The sequence below is a fragment of the Crocodylus siamensis genome, chromosome 11 (assembly GCF_052110815.1).
Source record: "Crocodylus siamensis isolate JL-2025a chromosome 11, ASM5211081v1, whole genome shotgun sequence".
Lineage (NCBI taxonomy): Eukaryota > Metazoa > Chordata > Crocodylia > Crocodylidae > Crocodylus > Crocodylus siamensis.
This window is the reverse complement of record NC_143405.1, coordinates 61,034,695-61,051,898: the sequence shown is the minus strand read 5'-3', so window position 1 is coordinate 61,051,898 and position 17,204 is coordinate 61,034,695. Positions and strand designations below refer to the sequence as shown.

Sequence of the window (17,204 nt, the reverse complement as noted above, 5' to 3'; positions counted from 1 at the left end):
ATGAACATCTTTCTATTAGCCTGCAACACACACTATGAATAGTTTTATTTAAAATAAGCATTTCTCACTTGAGTGCCTGGCTCGAAATCAGGGTGTGTGAATGGTCCAGATCGCTCGAGGAATTTCTTTACATGGTTCCAGCGATCTTCCCAGTCTCCAGTGTCCCCACACCCACCATCAACAGCCATTCTGCACAGAACATAATAAATTAAGCCGCAAAAAATCAGTAAAGAAAATGCCACACCTCTACAATTTACATTTCAACCAAGGAAAAGAAAGGAAACCAAATCATTGGCCAGCCTTGCAAATACATCCACACATTCTTATTTTATTCAGGTAACTTAAGCACATGCATAAGCATTTGAGTGACTTGGTTTATTTGGGTAATTAATAAGCAATACCATAACTCTGCACTAGAGTCAAACAGAAATGAACACTTCATACTACATCCGGCTGCTAGTCAGTGAAGGACCTGAAAATTAAAAAATGGGTGTGCTCTTCTGTTTGTCTATTTCATTCCTGAAGCATAAAAAGACACGGAAAAGGAGTTTTTCCTCAACACTTCTATTATTTCTGAGGATAAGAGCTAAGTCCTCAAGTCTCAACTAATTCTTTTCATCAGACTTCCTAGATATATGTAGTTATCAGCATTTAACTGATTGATAGCTAGAATCCAGAATTACTAATAGTAACAAACCCTGACACTCCATTCTCCAAATCTCCTGTGCGTTTTAGGTAAGTAAGTACATGTTAACAAAACTTCCAGTGTTGTGAAATGTCTTATTAAAAGTTCCTTAATTAACCAGGTGTCATTTTAATTAGCCCATTTGCTTGTTGCCCACAAAATTTTCCAAGATAGAAAATCTGAACTTCTGAAGTATTTATATTTTTTAATCAAGATATTTATAGTACAGCATTTCCCCCATATTTTGATGCTCAGGTTTTCAGAAATTTAGAATGGTAAAATAAGCTGATCTCACTACATTTCAAAATTCCTTACTGGAATACTTCAGAACCAACATTTTCATTTCAGCTTCCTTTTTTAATTTTAAATCTCTTCTAAACTAGTCTACATAAGAGTAATGAAGTCCTGCCCCAAAATAGCACATTTCCCATTTTTAAATCTAATTCAATTCAGTTATATAATTACTGCTCAGTGTTACTAGGAATCTGTACAAATTATAAAATAGCTTTGTCAGTTTGAGCATGCACGCTCAACTTTATCATAAATAAAGAATGCATTTTTCTTACTACAAGCATTCCTCATATTTCTCATACATATGGAGAGCTTGGTTCAATAATAGTGCGGATTTACCATCTTTGCCCTCACAACAAAATTAAATGGCGCAAGATGGTGTGCAGCCTTTTCCTTCTACCTAAAATTTAAAAGATGGACAGTAGGATCAGTCCAATGTGGGTTTAATTCATGTACAAAGCATAACTTTTTTTTAAAAGAGTAATTAGGAAACAACAACTTGTAGGAAAGAAATGTTCCAATATTTCACATCTAGGTAACATTTTGACAGACTGTCAAAATCACCCTTGGCTGGCTTCTAACTTTAGCTGAACTACTCTAGTTATTAATTTATGAAGAGTGTACTAAACCGGTGTCTCTTAATTCACACTGAATCTTGCAATTGGTTCTCCACACATGCAAGTTACATTTCAGAAATATTCTTAACTTTTTTTATTTGAACCATAAACTTCAATCTGTATTCTGTCATCTACAGTTTGACATCTCTGCTGGAAATGAGTGCATACCTGTGCTCAGTGGCATTAAAAAGTATTTTTCTCTTTCTTGTGTAGTGTCAGTGAATACAGCCACTGCCAAGCCCTGAAGGGAGCATGTCTCTTACTTTAGCATTAAACTTGGGTAGTAACATTTGGTTCCAATTTGTGATTTTAATTCAGTTTATTCTGGGGAAGAGCTAGACATTTCAAAGGTAGGCCAAATCTCAGTCATCTGACTTGTGACCTAAAAATTCACTTTCAAGGGGGTTTGTAAAGTTTTCACTACTGCAATATTAGGGCATTAACAAGTCTCTTGCATGTAAGAACGCCATCAAAATTTTACAAGGTGTGCAACTGAAAGCTGCTTTCAATCGTCACAGTTTTTGCACTGCCTCACACCCTCGCACTCCTTCCTCCCCTGTTCCCAAAGCTCATGCTTTTGAGGGTCTCTGTCACCAGCATGCACCCACACAATGCAACATGCCCAAGGGCACTCATGACCCTCAGGGCACCCTGCACAGGCCCATACACTGTATGTGAATCTCTCCCCCTCTCCTTTCCCTTTGGGGAGGGGGTCACAAGCAGGTGGAAGGGGGCAGGGGTTCCCACACTGGCTTTTGGGGGGAGCTAGGTTAGGTGCACAGAATACAGAGTTGAATAAGCACAAGCAGCTATTCTGTAGCCTAAAGTTCACAAGCCAAACAGCTAGCTGCTCCTAACCGGCATACCCTCCCCAGACCCAGCCTCTCCCACTCCTTTCTGAGCTCCCCAGCATTGCCAGCCTGCACTCACGCCAAGCCCCAGCGCCATACTCAGGGTGAGCCCTTCCCCAGCCCCAGCTGCTCAAGCTATATTTAGCTCCCATGCCACCCAGCAGCAGTTTCCCCAGCCTCCAGGCCCTGCAGGAACCAAGTGACACCCATTCCTGCAGCCCTACCCCAGAGCCACCTGCAAGCTGCTTCCCTGCTCAGCCCCGGCCCTGCTCCGAACCCACCTACTCCAGCCTAACTACAGCCACCCCGACCTCACAACCCCTGCTCCGAACCCACCTACTCCAGCCTAACTACAGCCACCCCGACCTCGCAACCCCTGCTCTGACCCACCTACTCCAGCCTAATTACAGCCACCCCGACCTCCCAACCCCTGCTCTGACCCACCTGCTGTAGCCCCAGATACATCAGGGCTAAGCGGGTCAGGCCAGCTGTATCCGGGGCAACAGTGTCAGGTCAGGGCTTGGGGTGGGCCGGCTGTAACTCACCTGCCCTTCCCTGACCTGAAACCAGCCCCAGCTGCCAACCCCTCCCTGCTCTAACCCCGATACAGCTGCCCGCATAGCCCTCCTCAAACCCACCTGCCCTGACCCCAGCTTCAGCTGCCAAGAGCCCCCCCACCCCCAACCCCCCACATATCCCACCTCCTCTACCCCCTGACACAGCCTGGACACCACCACCACCCCCGTAACCCACCTCCTCTACCCGGGCACAGCCCAGACCCCACCGCCCTGCCCTGCCCGGTCCTCCTGCTGCCACCACCCTGCCCCACAGCCCTGCCAGGTCCCTAAAGAGGAAACCAAGCTCCGCACAAAACGATCGCACACTGCCAAAAAAGAAAATTAAATAAACGATGCTGCCCAGCCTGTTTTTTATCTCCTGGGTAGGTCTCGCAGCCAGTCACGGAGGAGCAGGGCCAGGGTGCGTTTCGGGGTTTCGCATCATAAGTGCACCCCTCATTTTCGAGCAATTTGGGGCTCTCCTGCCCGTCCCATCGTGTGTGTGTGTGTCCCACCCCGTGCACCTGGCAACGCTGCTCCCCCCCAACCCCGGCCTGCCCCAGCCCCTCAGCCCGGCCTCCCCGGCTCTGCTCTGCTGCCCGGCCCGCAGCCCCGCACTAACCCATCCGCCAGCAGCTCCTCTATCCTCCTTCTTTTCTTCTCCCTAAAAAGAGAGAGAATAAAAGAAGGGTCAGTCCCGCGCTGCAGAGCCCGGGGCCCACCCGGCCGGGGAGCGGGGGAGGGGCCCGCCCGGCTACTTACGGCTCCGCGCCATCCGCCATTGCAGCCGTTCACGGGACTCGCCAGGCGCCGCGCGGCTAGAGCGGCGCCTCGGAGCACCGAGTCAGCGAGAGAACAGAGAGGCCCGCTCAGGGATGGGCGGAGCGGGCTGACTGGAAGGGGCCCGCCAATCGCCTTAGTGACAGGGTTACGTCACTGCCGCTGTGCGCGGGCGCCGGAGAGCAGTGCGCCTCAGGGGCCGGCAGGGGGCGGGCGTGTGTGTAGAGCCGGGTCCCTAGTGCAGTGCACAGCGCCGGGCCCACGGAGTGCGTGGGGCCCATCACGTAAAGCCCCCCAAAAAAGGTCGAGCATCACTGCTATAGAGCATAAGACCCATCATCTGGAGCATAGGATGCTACAAATCCTGCAGAATGCAGGCAGTCCTCCACTGACAACGTTTCCGGTTATGATGTTTTGCACTTACCACGTCACTAAATCGACACCCTGTTTCAACTTTGTGACATCAGTTGCGACTTGGTGACGCTTGATCCGACGCCGCCACGTTGCATCACCCATCTACCTGGAGAACATCTGTCTGGACTTCCTTGGACGCTTTCTTTAAGAAAGCAGACGGGACTCCTGAGAAGACTCCAGCCAAGAACCCTTCAAAAAGTCCAACGAAGAGCCCTTCAAAAAGTCCAGCAAAGTCGCCTCAGAGAAGTCCTTCCAAATCAATATGATTGCTATTTACAATACATTACATACAATACATTAATGTAGCTATATTACTCATCTATAACTGACTGAGTACAAAATTCCTGGTTATTTTTGGTGAAAACAGGGGATCGGGTTTTGGTTCAGGAACCAATCCCCCATTTATAACCTTGTTTCCTATGGGAAAATGGGTTCCAAGTTGCAACGTTTCAACTTAAGATGAACCAATTGTGTCATAAGTCCGGGGACTGCCTGTACGGGGAGCAGAAGAATAATGGAAAACAGACAGTGACGAGCGCTGGAGGAAGGAGGAAGCTTCCACAGAGCAGGGATTTCCAAGCAAAGTGCTGCAGCTCCTTGGGGTGCTTTGAGAGCCTTTGAAGGGTGCTGCCGGGTGCCCCCCCTTGAAGCATGCAAACATGACTGAGAAGATAAACCAGATTTTCCCGTAGGTATTCACAGTGTCAAAAAATTGTGGGCTTCCTGTGTTCTTTGCAGCAGAAAAAGGTTTTGGTTATTTTTCCATGATTGGAAAACCTGAGTGCAAACTAAGAGCTGGCATTTTCTGCGGGGGGGGGCACAAGTTTAATAAGGGGTACCTCACACTTACAAAAAAGTTGTGAACTGCTACCGTAGATGCTTGAAGGGACACTGATAGGCATGCCCTCCCACAGACACCAGACATGTCAGGTGCACTTTGCCCCTTGACAGCCTCACCCAGCAAGAGAGCAGTGTCAGCCTTTTGCATATTAATTTATGAAGCAATTGTCATCCCGCCATATGGCAGGCAAGAGCTATTTACAATTGTTCACAAGTATTTTTCATGTTATCAGTGCTACCAGTAATTGGCTTTGTGACTGGCACAGATGCATACCCTGCATATCAATTATACTACCAGCATTTCTTCATGCAAGTAGGAGAGGAACCAGCCGCGCGGGTGGAGCAGGGTGAGGAGATGGAGCAGCTAGCTGCCAAGACCTTGACTAAGCTGGAAAAGCTTTGCAATTAGAGCGATAATACTGGCAAACCCTCCTAATACTGGCATAGCTCATAGTTGCTAGTATAATTTGTACAACCAGTCCCTCAACAAAAGTTTCAGCAGTAAAAAGGTGTTTTTTAACCAGCTTAACTCTTGCACTAGAGCTTTTGCCAGTACAGCTATGGTTGTTGGAGACACAGTTTTTCACACGATTACCAACCAGTGGCAAAGCTTGGAAGCATACACCCAGCTCCAATCTCTGAAGTGAAACCAGCTCATAGACATTAGGGCTGGAAGGGACCTCAGAAGATCATCGAGTCCAGCCCCCAAGCTGGAGCTCTTGAGGATGGATTGTTTCTCAAGCGGCATTTGAAAAGTATCTAGTCCTGCCAGCTTAATGAAATGCTAGGGCCCAACATATCAAAGATCAACGTATGGCTATTTTTGTGTGTTTTGTTGTTAGTATATTTGACATGTCCATAACTGGAAATCTGAAAAATGGAGAAGAATGAAATCAGAATTGTAATCAAATGCCTCCGTAAGAAGAGATCAAACATGTGGAGCCAACCTGTACTTTAACTGTCAAAACTGGCCTTTTTATGGGCACTGATTGCAGACGTGTAATAAATAAAGTGCTATTTAAACCTCACTTTTAAACCCAGAGTATTGCTTTTTTTTAACTGTAGTTCATGTTTTAGTTATTTTTTAAATTTAATTTTACTCCTGGTAGACCACATAACAGTGCTTGAAGTAGGATCTGGAACTCATAACTCCCCTCTTCTAGCTAGGTGCTGTTGGTTTGACTCTCCCCAGACAGAAGAGAGTGTAAAATCTGGATGTCCTCCCTATGTGAATACTGAAATCACTGATCAGAGGGGAGTGCCAGCAGCCCTGTCTCTAGCTGTGTTTTTTTTTTTAAAGTAGCATTTTGTGCACTGCATGAGCTACAAGGTGAGCTCTGAGAAACTTCCCAGCTCCAGCCCTTCAGGCAGAGCACCGCCTTGTTGATGGTTCTTGATGAGCCGTAAGCCTGAGCTAGGCCTGGAGCTGGTGCTTGGCACATGCACAGAAGTTGTGATTAAATGTGAAGCGCCTCTGAGGGTTTGGGCTTGTCGAGGATTAAGCAGCAGCTGAGTTGACGGGTTGAAGGTCATAATTTAGAAATTAGGGAGTTGAATCCCACCATAGTCCAATTAAGCCCTTTTGTGGTCTTGGGCCTAAGTGGCAGCTGATCAGAGGTGTTGCGTTAGGGCCGCTCTTACTGCTTCGCTGCATTTATGGCAAGACTGCGCCCACTCAGCAGATGGACAAACCCCACACATCTAAATGGATCCCCTAGAAAAAAGGCTTTTGAAGGTGTTATATTTTTTGGGTTGATGCTACATCTGCCTGGGATGGGAGAAGTCTTCAGGGGTGATGATTATAGATGGGCTCTTCCTCTAAGGGACAGGACCAGGAGCCTGCCCTCCAGCAGTAGCAGAGGAAACGGAAGTTGGCGAGGAGGAGAAACTTCCCCACCCTGGAGCAAGCTGGGCCCCTCCATCCCGGCACATTTGCAAACCCGGCGTCGTTTCGTTAACACAAAAGCAAAGGCTTTCATGCAACGCACCCTGCAAGCCCCGCCCCTCGCTGCGCCGGCAGCCAATGAGCGCGGAGCAGAGCCGCCCGCCCGCCCGCGCCGGTTCCGCCCCGCGCGCGGCGCGGCGAACCGCAGAGCCGGCCCCTCCGCGCCGTCCCCGGGAGCGGTGCGGGCGGGCGCGGTGCAGCCATGGAGGTGCAGGCGGCGCCGCTGCGGCCCTGGGACGATTTCTTCCCCGGGCGCGACCGCTTCTCGCGGCCCGACCTGGGGGACGTGTCCAAGTGGAACCACCGCGTGGTCAGCAACCTGCTCTACTACCAGACCAACTACCTGGTGCTGGCGGCCGCCGTCGTCTCCGTCGTGGGGTGAGGTCGGGGGGTGCCCCCCGGGCTCGGGGTGTCCCCGTTGCAAGAGCCCCCAACCGCCCCCCCATTGCAATCGCCCCAGGGGGCTGCTGACGTGGGTCCCCCCCATTGCCATAGCTCCAGTAGCCCCCCACCCCCATTGCAAGCCCCCTGGGGAGCTGCTAATACAGATGCCCAGGGTCCCCCCCCCTTACATTAGCCCCAACATCCCTCCCCCCGCCATCAAAATAGCCTTAGGGAGCTACTACTAACGTGGATGCCCACCCCCCACTTTAGTATAGCCCTAACAGTCTCCCCCATTGCAATCACCCCAGGGGGCTGCTAACATGGGTGTCCAGGCCCCCTCCCCCCACCATTGTAGTAGGTCCAACGCCCCCCATTGTAATAGCCTCAGGGAGATGCTAACATGGGTATCCAGGGTCCTCCCATTGCAGTATCCCCAACAGCCCCCCCATTGCAGTTGCCCCAGGGAGCTGCTAACATGGGGCTCTTGCAATTGGGGGGAGGGGGCAGACCCTGAACACCCAGCAGCCCCCCTGCCATTGCAATAGCCTTAGGGAGCTGCTAAGCACCCCCACCCCAACCCTATTGCGGTAGCCCCAGGGAACTGCTAACACAAATGCCCAGGGTCCCCCTTCCCCATTGCAATAGCCCCAACATCTGCCCCCATTGCAATAGCCTTAGGGAGCTGCTAACATGGATGCCTAGCCCCAGCCCCGCCCCACTGCAATAGCCCCAGCAGTCCTTCCCTTTCTCCCCCACTCCCCAAATTGCTACAGCCCCAGGGAGCTGCTGATGGGGATGCCTGGTGCCCCCTGGCAGGCCCAGGATACCATCACCCCGGTTCCCAGAGCTCTTGGGGAAGCTGCCTTGGATGTCTGAGCTAGCAAATGTCCTGGCCTCCTCCTGGCTTTCCCACAGCTGTGGGACGAGGTGGGACCCCCCTGAGGCTGGCTGCAGTGCGTGTGTGCCCTGAAGCTGTTTTGTTTTGCGGTAGTTGGGTCCTCCAACAACTCCCTGCACGCCTGTTTTTTCCTCTGTTTTTGTGTAGGAAAGGTCTGAAACCTGAATGCTTTAAAACCTCCCGTCCCCGGCTCGGCCTTGCTTTCTGCGCTCTGCAGGCAGGCGCGCACCAAGGCCCTAAGCGTGGGGGAGCCTCCCTTAGATGCATGATGCCAGCAAATGTCCTGGCCTGGCTGCTGCATAGCTGTGGGGCAGGGTGGGGACACCTCTGAGACAGGCTGCACAGTTTTCCCCTTAAGCTGTTTTTTTTGTTGTTGTTTTTGCAGCAACCGGGTCCACCCCAGCCCTGCCTTCCCTCTGTTTTTCTGTAGGAAAGGTTTGAAACCTGAACACTTTCAACCGTTATGCCCAAGCAGATGTGCTGCCTGGCTCGAGCTCCAAAAAAACTAAGCATGTGAGCCTGCTGTAGGCAGGTTCTCTTCATATCTCTGTTTCTAATTTAAAACCAAAAACCCACATCCTCTGCAGGGAGGGGTACTTCCCTGGTCCAAGGCCATGCAGTATGACTGGGTATGCTGGCATCCACAGAGTAGAAGCGAGAGGGGTGGCTTGCCTTTATAAACCACAGTGCAAAGCCTTAGGGGCTTGATTTTGCTGTTTTGCCCTTCCCCATGTTGCAGGGGGCTGCCCCAGTTGGCTTTGGGAGCTGGGTTAGCCCTCGAAGCAGTCAGATACGATGCTGAAACTAATTTCAGGGGCCATTTGATTGAGACCGCACCTGGTATCTGTGCACTAGCTCGGTACCCGCCTGTCCTTCCACCTGCTGTGTTCCCGACTCCTTCCCAAGTAGTGGTTTTTGGGTTTAAAATCAGGAGATTGAGGATGCAGAGAACCTGGCAAGCAGAGGGCACTTGCACTTATTTAGGGCAGGTTAAAACAGAAACTGGAGGTGAATGACATGCACCTGAAGTGAATACTTGAATTGGAGGGTCTGACTTGTTTGAATCGGGTATAGCTTTAGGCCTCTTGGCTTTGGCAGCGTTTCGTACGAGAGGCGGCAGAGCTACTAGGTCCTTCACTTAAAAACAAACCCAAAAAACTAGCATGAAAACTGGCTAAAGAAATCTTGTGTGGGGTCAGATGTTGTGAGGCTGAAGTTAATGGGTCTCTTTCTTTGGAAAGTTAGGCAAGCTTCATAAATATCTGACCTTCTGGGTCCAAGGTGTGCTCCGTTCATTTGGGGTAAATCTTGGTCTGTGGTTGGCTCTAGCCAAACTATGGCATTGCCATCAAATTGGAGGCCAGGTTTCTTGTTTAATTGGGGTGTAGGATATTTTTTTACCCTACAACTAAGCAATTGGCATGGTTGAGCTATTCTGGTCAGTGTGCTAGTCTGGTCAGTGTGCTGGTCTGGAGTTTTCTTGTGTCTTTCTCTCCCCCCGCTCAGTAAAGAGCCATGATGTACTGTGCCATCTGGACGCTAGACTTACCTCCGAACTGCTCCTCCTATGTATGAAGGCCTCCCACACAGCAAAGTATACAGGCTGCTAAGTAATCCGCTGTCTTACGTGCCCCTTTCCCTTGTGATATTCTTAAACGCATTCTTCCCTGCGTCAGACCCAATTAGAAAATCACGAATCCAGAAACAAGCTTAAGGCTCTTTGTAGATGTAAACAGTCCAACCAGCCCTGCAAATGGGAATGAACCACGGTGCTATTCTGTTCATTCTTAAAATACTCTGTTAGCATGGCCTTGCATTTTTTCCCTTCCCCTGAGAAGGTGGGCTGTTTTGACCCAGTCTCCACATACCTGGCCGACTGCATCTTTGCAGCCCTTCTGCACTAAGAGTGCACCAACTAAATGAAGGTCCCCAAAACCCATTCATATTGGCTCCCCAGCAACCCTTGCATGCTGCTGTGCCTGGGAGACCTGGTTACAAACTGGGGCTCTGTTATACTGGATGCTGCACAAACCCCTAGCAAGGCTAGCTCGACTGCAAAGGCCTGAAAAAAATCCCTTTCCAGCTTGCATTTCCCTGGTGGCGTGGACTGAGTGCAGTTTGTTTCATAACCATGTTACGGGGATGGATGAGGGTGCTAGCTGGATCCAGCAGGAGCATCGACTCTTGTCTAATTAGCTTCTGTGCTTTGCTGCTGCTGCTCAGGAAAAGCCCAAACTGCCTGCTTGAGTAAATTCATGTGGTAGTTAGTATGTTGTAATGCCTTTGTCATGTGTGTCGAACATATCCATTTAACTACTTGAGCCTTTGTGCTGTTTGCAAACCGGCATAAGCTTGGTCGTATTGAAGTGCTGTGGATTCCAGTGCAATTCGGCACAAGTCACTAGCTGTCTCCATTCTGATTTTGCTTTAATAATCCCCTGCCTACAGCCTCACGTTTTAATTTTCCTCCTCTCCAGCTCTCACTTCTTCCCTAAACTTCCATTTAGCTTTCTGCATAGCCATTATCGATTGACAAACTGCTGTATTTCCTTTTCCCCACTTCATCTCCTCCCTTTAGCCATGCACACACAGCATTAGGGGACTGATGCGCTTGGATTGCTTCACTAGATGTGGATGTCACTCTAACAAAAATAGCATTTTGCTGTGTTAATGGCTCTGAGAATTGAGCTATAAATCGCTGGAGGGGTAAAATGTTAAGAGTGAGCATCTCCTCCTCTTGCGCTCTCGTTTTTTAAAGTCCCGTGTTGCATTTTAGTGTAAACTCCTAAACAGCCAAGTAAGATTTTAGGAAGTGCTTGAGAAAATGGTGACTAGTGGCTGGTGCAAGGAGACGTGGGAGCGGTATCTTCTGAATTAAACTAGCCAGTGAAAGTCGGTGCCAATTAATTCATAATTATGAAGAGCTTTGGACCTACCGTAGAGTTAAATGCATCGCTGGGTAGCGTCAATGGTAATAATTTGAAGGGTCGTGGTTGGAGAAATGCATTACCCTGGGTCTCCTGCTTTCAGATGAAAGGACCAAATGCTGCCATCTTTAATCCCATGCAAACTTCATCTGCTTCACTGAGGTTACATAGGCACAGCTGAGGATATAACTTGACCTATTCTTGTCTTGGAATAAAACATTTTGTTTTCGTATGGGCTTGAATGCAACCCTGTGTCTGGCAAAGAAATGGTAACAGGTGTGACCACTGTCAGTTAAAACCAAGCACCATTTAAATATGCTCTTCAGTCATCCCCATGTGAAAGCGTGACTCGATGCAACCTCTTCAGTTGTTGAGCTCACCTGGAGGCAGAGTTGCTAGACACTTGCTTGCCTTCCTTTAGAAACGGGCCCGTTATTCGAGTAGTTAGGCCTGGTGGCTCTCCCCACAGTGACCGTCTTCTCCTCCCATTTGGACATCCATGAAAACTGCCCTACCCAGAGCAGAGATGGCGAGGTAGCATCTAAAAACTTGGATGATACTCTTGCACAGACACAAGCACATTAAAAAAGTAACCCACTGCCTATGAAAAGACCTGCAAGCATCAATCCTAAAAGCAGAGGAAACTCACCTTCTCAAGGTCCTCGGCATGAGCGCAACGTGAAAGTCGGGTCCCATACCTGTGTTTTGTTTTGCTGTACCTCGAATGGAAGCAAATAATCTCGCAGAAGGGAGGCGGGCGTTCCTGTCGCCGTGAGACGGCAGCGATGGTCATCTGTCGATGGCTCTTCTTCCTTGCAGCACTGCCCCATCCCTTTCTCCACTGGACTTGGCAACATCCCACCCATGTGCTCTGCCCTTATCCCGGAGGGCAGTGCAGTATAGCATCCAGTTAGCGTGCTGTTGACTCTGGGCTCTTCACACCTCTTCTTGATGCTGTTTATTCCTGCCACGCTCACATCTGTCAGGGTAACGAGAACTTGTTGCCTTCCTCCCAAGTTTCTGTTTTCCGAGTTGTCTGAGCAACCTAGAACTCAAATTACCAGAAGGCTGCCATGCCCCTCGGTGTCTATATAAATGATAAAGCACTTGAGGTGTCTAAGACCCCTCCAGAAAGGAACTATATTTAGATGGTGCCTCTCCTAACAGATCATCGCTTACCTTTTTATCTGTGCAGTTTTGTAAGACTTCAATTTGTGCTTCAGAGGAGGTGGCTGGCAGGTCTTATCTCTGTCTCGCCGATAGGGACAAGGCCACGGCAATATTGGCTGTAAAGGAAACTCCAGGAGACTTAAATTGCCTTTTAAAAGAAAATCACATGCTTGTATTTATTCCCACACCTCTCAAATATTGGAACTTCGGGGGGGTTTTGGCCCTGATATGCTAATTGCTCCTTGCTTGCTTAAATAGGAAGCAAATGTTATTATGACCCTAGTCTACAGCCTGCCTTCAGCCATGCTCTGAAGTCTGGGTAGAGCGTTTGAATTGTATGTCGCACTTTTCTCCCCCAGCCAATTCCTACTCCTTATTTATGGCCTGGCTGCTTTGTCACATCCTGATTTATTTTGAGTATCTCTGATATCAGTGAAATGTCCCCAGTCAGTCTTGCAGTGATCTAAATTGGGTTTAGTAGCCATGCCACAACTAGCCCCGTTCCTTCCCTGAATGCTATTCTGACCCCCCTTCTTCCATCCAATCTGCTGCTCTGCTTTCTGCTCCCCACTCAGTGCTTCCTGCTTGATCTCCTGCTCTGCTGCCATTTGCTGCAAGTCCTTCCTTTGATCTGTTTGTGCCACTTCTGGCACTTGTGCTAGGCTGACCCTGATCAAAATAAAGCCAAATCAGGTCCTTTGGAAAACCAGCTTTGCAACACAAAGATTGGAGGTTTAATTCTACTGAATGAGCAGGCAGTCATCAGGTTTGGTAATTGTGTGAATGAGTGATAGGTGCCAAGATCCCAAATTAAACTTGGATGCTGTGGGTGCATCTACATGTGCACTTTAATGCACATAATCTATTTTAATGCGCATTAAAGCATCACTAAAAAGTGCTATTTAGTTCATGCATATTAAAGTAGGCTAACACACATTCAACATCCTTTAAACCATGCTCTTGTCTTAATGTGCATTAAGACAGGGGAATGTACATTTTCTTAATACCTCCCAGTGGAGGTACTAGATTTAATACGCATTAACTTTAAGCACCTTAATGCACGTGTAGATGTGCCCTGTGTTATGGAGTGTGGGTTTAACCTAATGGGCGACAGTCCCACTGACCTGTTCCTATAGGTTGCCAGTACCTGGAGTGTCCTACAGCCTTTTATGTTGCACCAGAATAATAGATTCAGGATAACTGCACATGCTTAGAAATCAGTAGTTTGACTGGGAGTGATGGTATCCTGATCACTTGCCCCTGCCCATGTAGTTAGGGGAGTAGAATGGGTATCTGCAAAGAGACGCATGCTCACAAATATGATTAAAATCCGTCAGTAACACTTTGCCTTCATGAAATTCAGCATTCAAATGCTCTGCTATTCTCACAAGAAATAAAGTGCTCTTGCCACAATGCTGCATTGCGTGCGTGGGGGGCTGACAGAGCTACTGAATAATGCAGTGGCTTTCAGTCACATACAAGTGGGGGAGATGGCATGAAGCAGGTCATCCAAGATGGTATGCAGCAGGATCGGCCCAAGCACTCGGTGCGTGATCTGAATACCAACTTGCTTTAGTAGCAACTGCTGTCCCAATCTGCTTTCATGTGGCTCTGAATGATCTCATTGCTCACTATTTCTTTGTATTCATTGGAATTCAGCCCACTTCAGAAAACATGGTTTACAATTAACTCGTTCATCAAGAAAGTTGAAACAACTGCTTTTCCTTGCTTCTCTGGCACATCAGTTGCACAAACCCTAGGATGACAAATGAAAATGTAGGGAAGGTTTTCCTTCTTGTTTTTTTTTTTTTTTCCTCCCCTCCTTTAAAATCTGGAGGAGTATCCCTTCCACTAATGTTTTGGAGGCAGTCACTTCAAGTCCGAATGTTGTAGAAATGGCACAACGAGCTTGTAGAAAAGCTAATTCCAGATCCGTTCTCTTCGTCCTTTTGAAAGTGGCCTGGCTGGCTTGTAAACTGGTACCTACTACCAGGACTCTCCCCTTCAAGAGGAAGAGAGCATTTTGACTTCAGATTTCAGACTGCACATGAGTTGTTTTTTGTTTGTTTGTTTGTTTGTTTTAATAAAAAAAACCCCACAAACTCCCCAGAAACTAATAGTGGTAGCTTGGTTTAATAGCTTCCTCCTGCTGCTGCAGCGGAGCACAAGCTTTCTGCCAGAGTAACGCTGTTCACTTTTTCCAGCCTGGAAACTTAAGATTGGCAGTTCAAAACTAAATATAGCCTCTCTGGTTGCACTGAGTGACTCAAGTGGTAGCCAGCTGCCGGCTGGCCTGACCTCTCAGAGTTTCCAGTGTGCCACGCTGGATCTCTTATCGTGAGTAACAAGAGCAGGTGGGGAGCTCCACTGGATTTTCACTTTTTTTTTTTTCCCTAAATCCACTTGTCTCTCTGCAGAACTGACAGATGCAAGGAACTAGAGACTGTTGAAGCCATTCTTGGCTTCCCCCTGCCTTTTTTGAACCCCCTTTTAAATGTTTTTGAGTTAGGGATTTGCAAGATGCCAATGCAGTAGCTAGGCACCAGGTATGAAGCCAACTCGTGTGTTTTGCTGGTCTTGCTCTTAGCCTGTTTTCTGGTGAGCAGTGCACGTTTCTCTAGCTTGATAGCTGAATCCAGTTCTGAGAAATCGCTGCCTGAAAACCACAAGACCAGCAGAGGAAAATTTCCGCCCAGGTGGCAGCAAACAGATCATCATGGCCTTGCAGACAGTAGGAGAAATCTCAGAAAGACCAGCACAAAAATCTGAAGCTGGCTGCGAGGTGAACGTGGTATGAATCGCTTGCTTTCTGTCCCTGCTCTGGCATGAATACAACAGTATCCCAGGTATTTTGTAATGGGAAAACATATTAGCAGGTGAAGCAAACTCATGGATAAATGTTGACAGGACCAAAACAATTTGCCTAGTCCAAATTCTCCCAGCCTAAGAATTGGTTGGTAATAGGGTAAGCCCCTCACCCGGGCTCACTTCGTAGAACAGAAATCCTGTAGAGAAGTCCTAAACCTAAAGTCTTTGTGATCCCGAGATGTTTTTTCTCGTGCACTTTGAAATCTGAAGTCATGCCAGCGGTATTAAGTTTCCCCATATGTTATACTGGGTCCTGGAAGCTTTCCATCCTGTTCATAGCTTTAAACTACAAGGAGGAAAAGGGATTAAAGGCTCATAAAATGGGGTTGTTAAGTAGTAGCAACAAGACGGTGTCTGTAAGACGCCCAGAACTACTCAGCTTGGAGTAATGAAAATTGGAGATAATGGTGGAAACTCCATGCCTTCCCCCACGAAAAGGGAGCGGTACTGGTTTGGCTGGGGTATCCGATGCATTTTATCTTTTACCATGACCTTGACTGAAAGCTGTGTAACTGCGTTCTCCGCTCTGGAAAGTAGGAAGTAATCAAATGGGAGGGGAAGGGAAGGAGAATGGCATTTGTGTCTGGATGAATCACTACATACTCCCAAATACTGACATGGACATGAATAGGGGGAGGAGAGTGCTACGTTTCAAACCCGTGATGCTTGAAGTTCAACTGAGTTTTATTCCTATGTGTAGGGGAAGACCAAATGAAATCTTAATGCTTTGAGTCTTACCTGGGGATGTAGGCGTGACAGCAGGTGGTCACTCACTTCTCACATCTTAAGACCTGGGTTCAGGCCCCGTTGTAGTCCACCGATGGAGTAAACCAGTCTCGAGCGGCACCGTCATACACCCTGACAAGGGAGCTGAATGCCACTCAGCAAAGGCCCAGGCCTGCAATCAAGCGGGTGAAGTAGCTTGTAGATGTACTGATGAGATGGATCCAATCAGGATACAAGAGCTCCTGGCTTTGAACATTTCCTCCCATCCCAAAAAGAGTTTGGGAGGGAACTAGTGTGTCTGTACCCATGCACTCTTAATGCCAAGTCTAAGAGCTTACCAGGACTCGGTGTTGCTAACAAAGCATCGCATATAAGTTGATGTTGGGGCTCAGGCCATGAGGAACGGGCCCTGTGACTAATGACTTGTCTCCAATTGCAAAACTCGCATTGCAAAGTTAAAGATTCTGCTAAACGCTGTTTTGTTTTGTGTTTTTCCCTTCCCTTCCCCTAGATTTCTGAGTCCACTCAACATGCTGCTTGGCGGTACCGTGGTGGTGCTGGTGTTCATGGGGTTTGTGTGGGCATCGCACAACAGGGATATACTTGGCAGGTTTAAGAGGCAGTACCCAACTGCGTTTGTGGCAGCTATCATGTTGTCTAGCTACTTCCTGATCTCCTGTGTTGGAGATGTCATGGTGTTCATATTTGGGATCACACTTCCTCTGCTGTGTAAGTAATGCTTTGCATATTTATTTATTTATTTTTAAGCAATGAAGATTTGCTTCTCTGCAGTCTGAAATATGGCTGGCAAACTTGCTTTTTAATATAAAAAGAGGCTTTTAAACTCTCCTCAGCCATACCCTGTGCATCGGTTTCTTCACTGCCCAGGAAGAAACCCATTATCTAATAATTTTGTATTGAAAGCAACTTGTATGATTACTTATGACCTAATCTTAGATGTCTGGAAAGCTACCTGAAGTGCACAGGTGAAGAGCTAGATATTTAGGGAATGCCAATTTAACAGACTTTTGGTTTTCTGTCCTGTTCTAGTGACTTTTATCCACGCTTCCCTGAGGCTCCGGAACATAAAGAACAAACTGGAGAATAAAATGGAAGGAATAGGTTTGAAGAAGACCCCGATGGGCATAATACTTGACGCTCTTGAGCAGCAAGAAGAGAGCATCAACAAACTGGCCGACTACCTTTCTAAAGTAAAGGAATAAAGGGTGTATGAGGTGGTGTTATTACCTG

At 48.0% G+C, this 17,204-nt stretch overlaps 2 protein-coding genes across 6 annotated transcripts in view; one reads left to right on the top strand and one right to left on the bottom strand.

Moving 5' to 3' along the window:
• The window catches only part of UBA3 (ubiquitin like modifier activating enzyme 3), a 28,584-nt gene extending 12,126 nt beyond the window's left edge, over nt 1-16,458 (bottom strand). The window contains exons 1-5 of one of the 5 annotated variants that reach the window (XM_090022010.1): nt 11,570-16,458; nt 11,199-11,444; nt 4,206-4,408; nt 3,624-3,665; nt 69-189 (exon numbers count right to left, since the gene is read on the bottom strand). In XM_090022010.1, the coding sequence (XP_089878136.1) occupies nt 69-189; nt 3,624-3,665; nt 4,206-4,297 (255 nt within the window). In that variant the 5' untranslated portion in view covers nt 4,298-4,408; nt 11,199-11,444; nt 11,570-16,458. Of the gene's footprint in view, nt 1-68; nt 190-3,623; nt 3,666-3,763; nt 3,882-4,205; nt 4,409-11,198 lie in introns of those variants that run through there. The other 4 variants (XM_090022009.1, XM_090022008.1, XM_090022011.1 and 1 more) reach the window with 4 other exon arrangements.
• ARL6IP5 (ARF like GTPase 6 interacting protein 5) lies at nt 7,094-17,200 on the top strand. The gene is made up of 3 exons (XM_090022013.1): nt 7,094-7,358; nt 16,465-16,682; nt 17,004-17,200. Exons 1-3 carry the CDS (start codon nt 7,183-7,185, stop codon nt 17,174-17,176), a joined length of 567 nt encoding a protein of 188 aa, XP_089878139.1. The 5' UTR covers nt 7,094-7,182; the 3' UTR covers nt 17,177-17,200.
• The last annotated feature ends 4 nt before the right edge of the window (nt 17,201-17,204 follow it).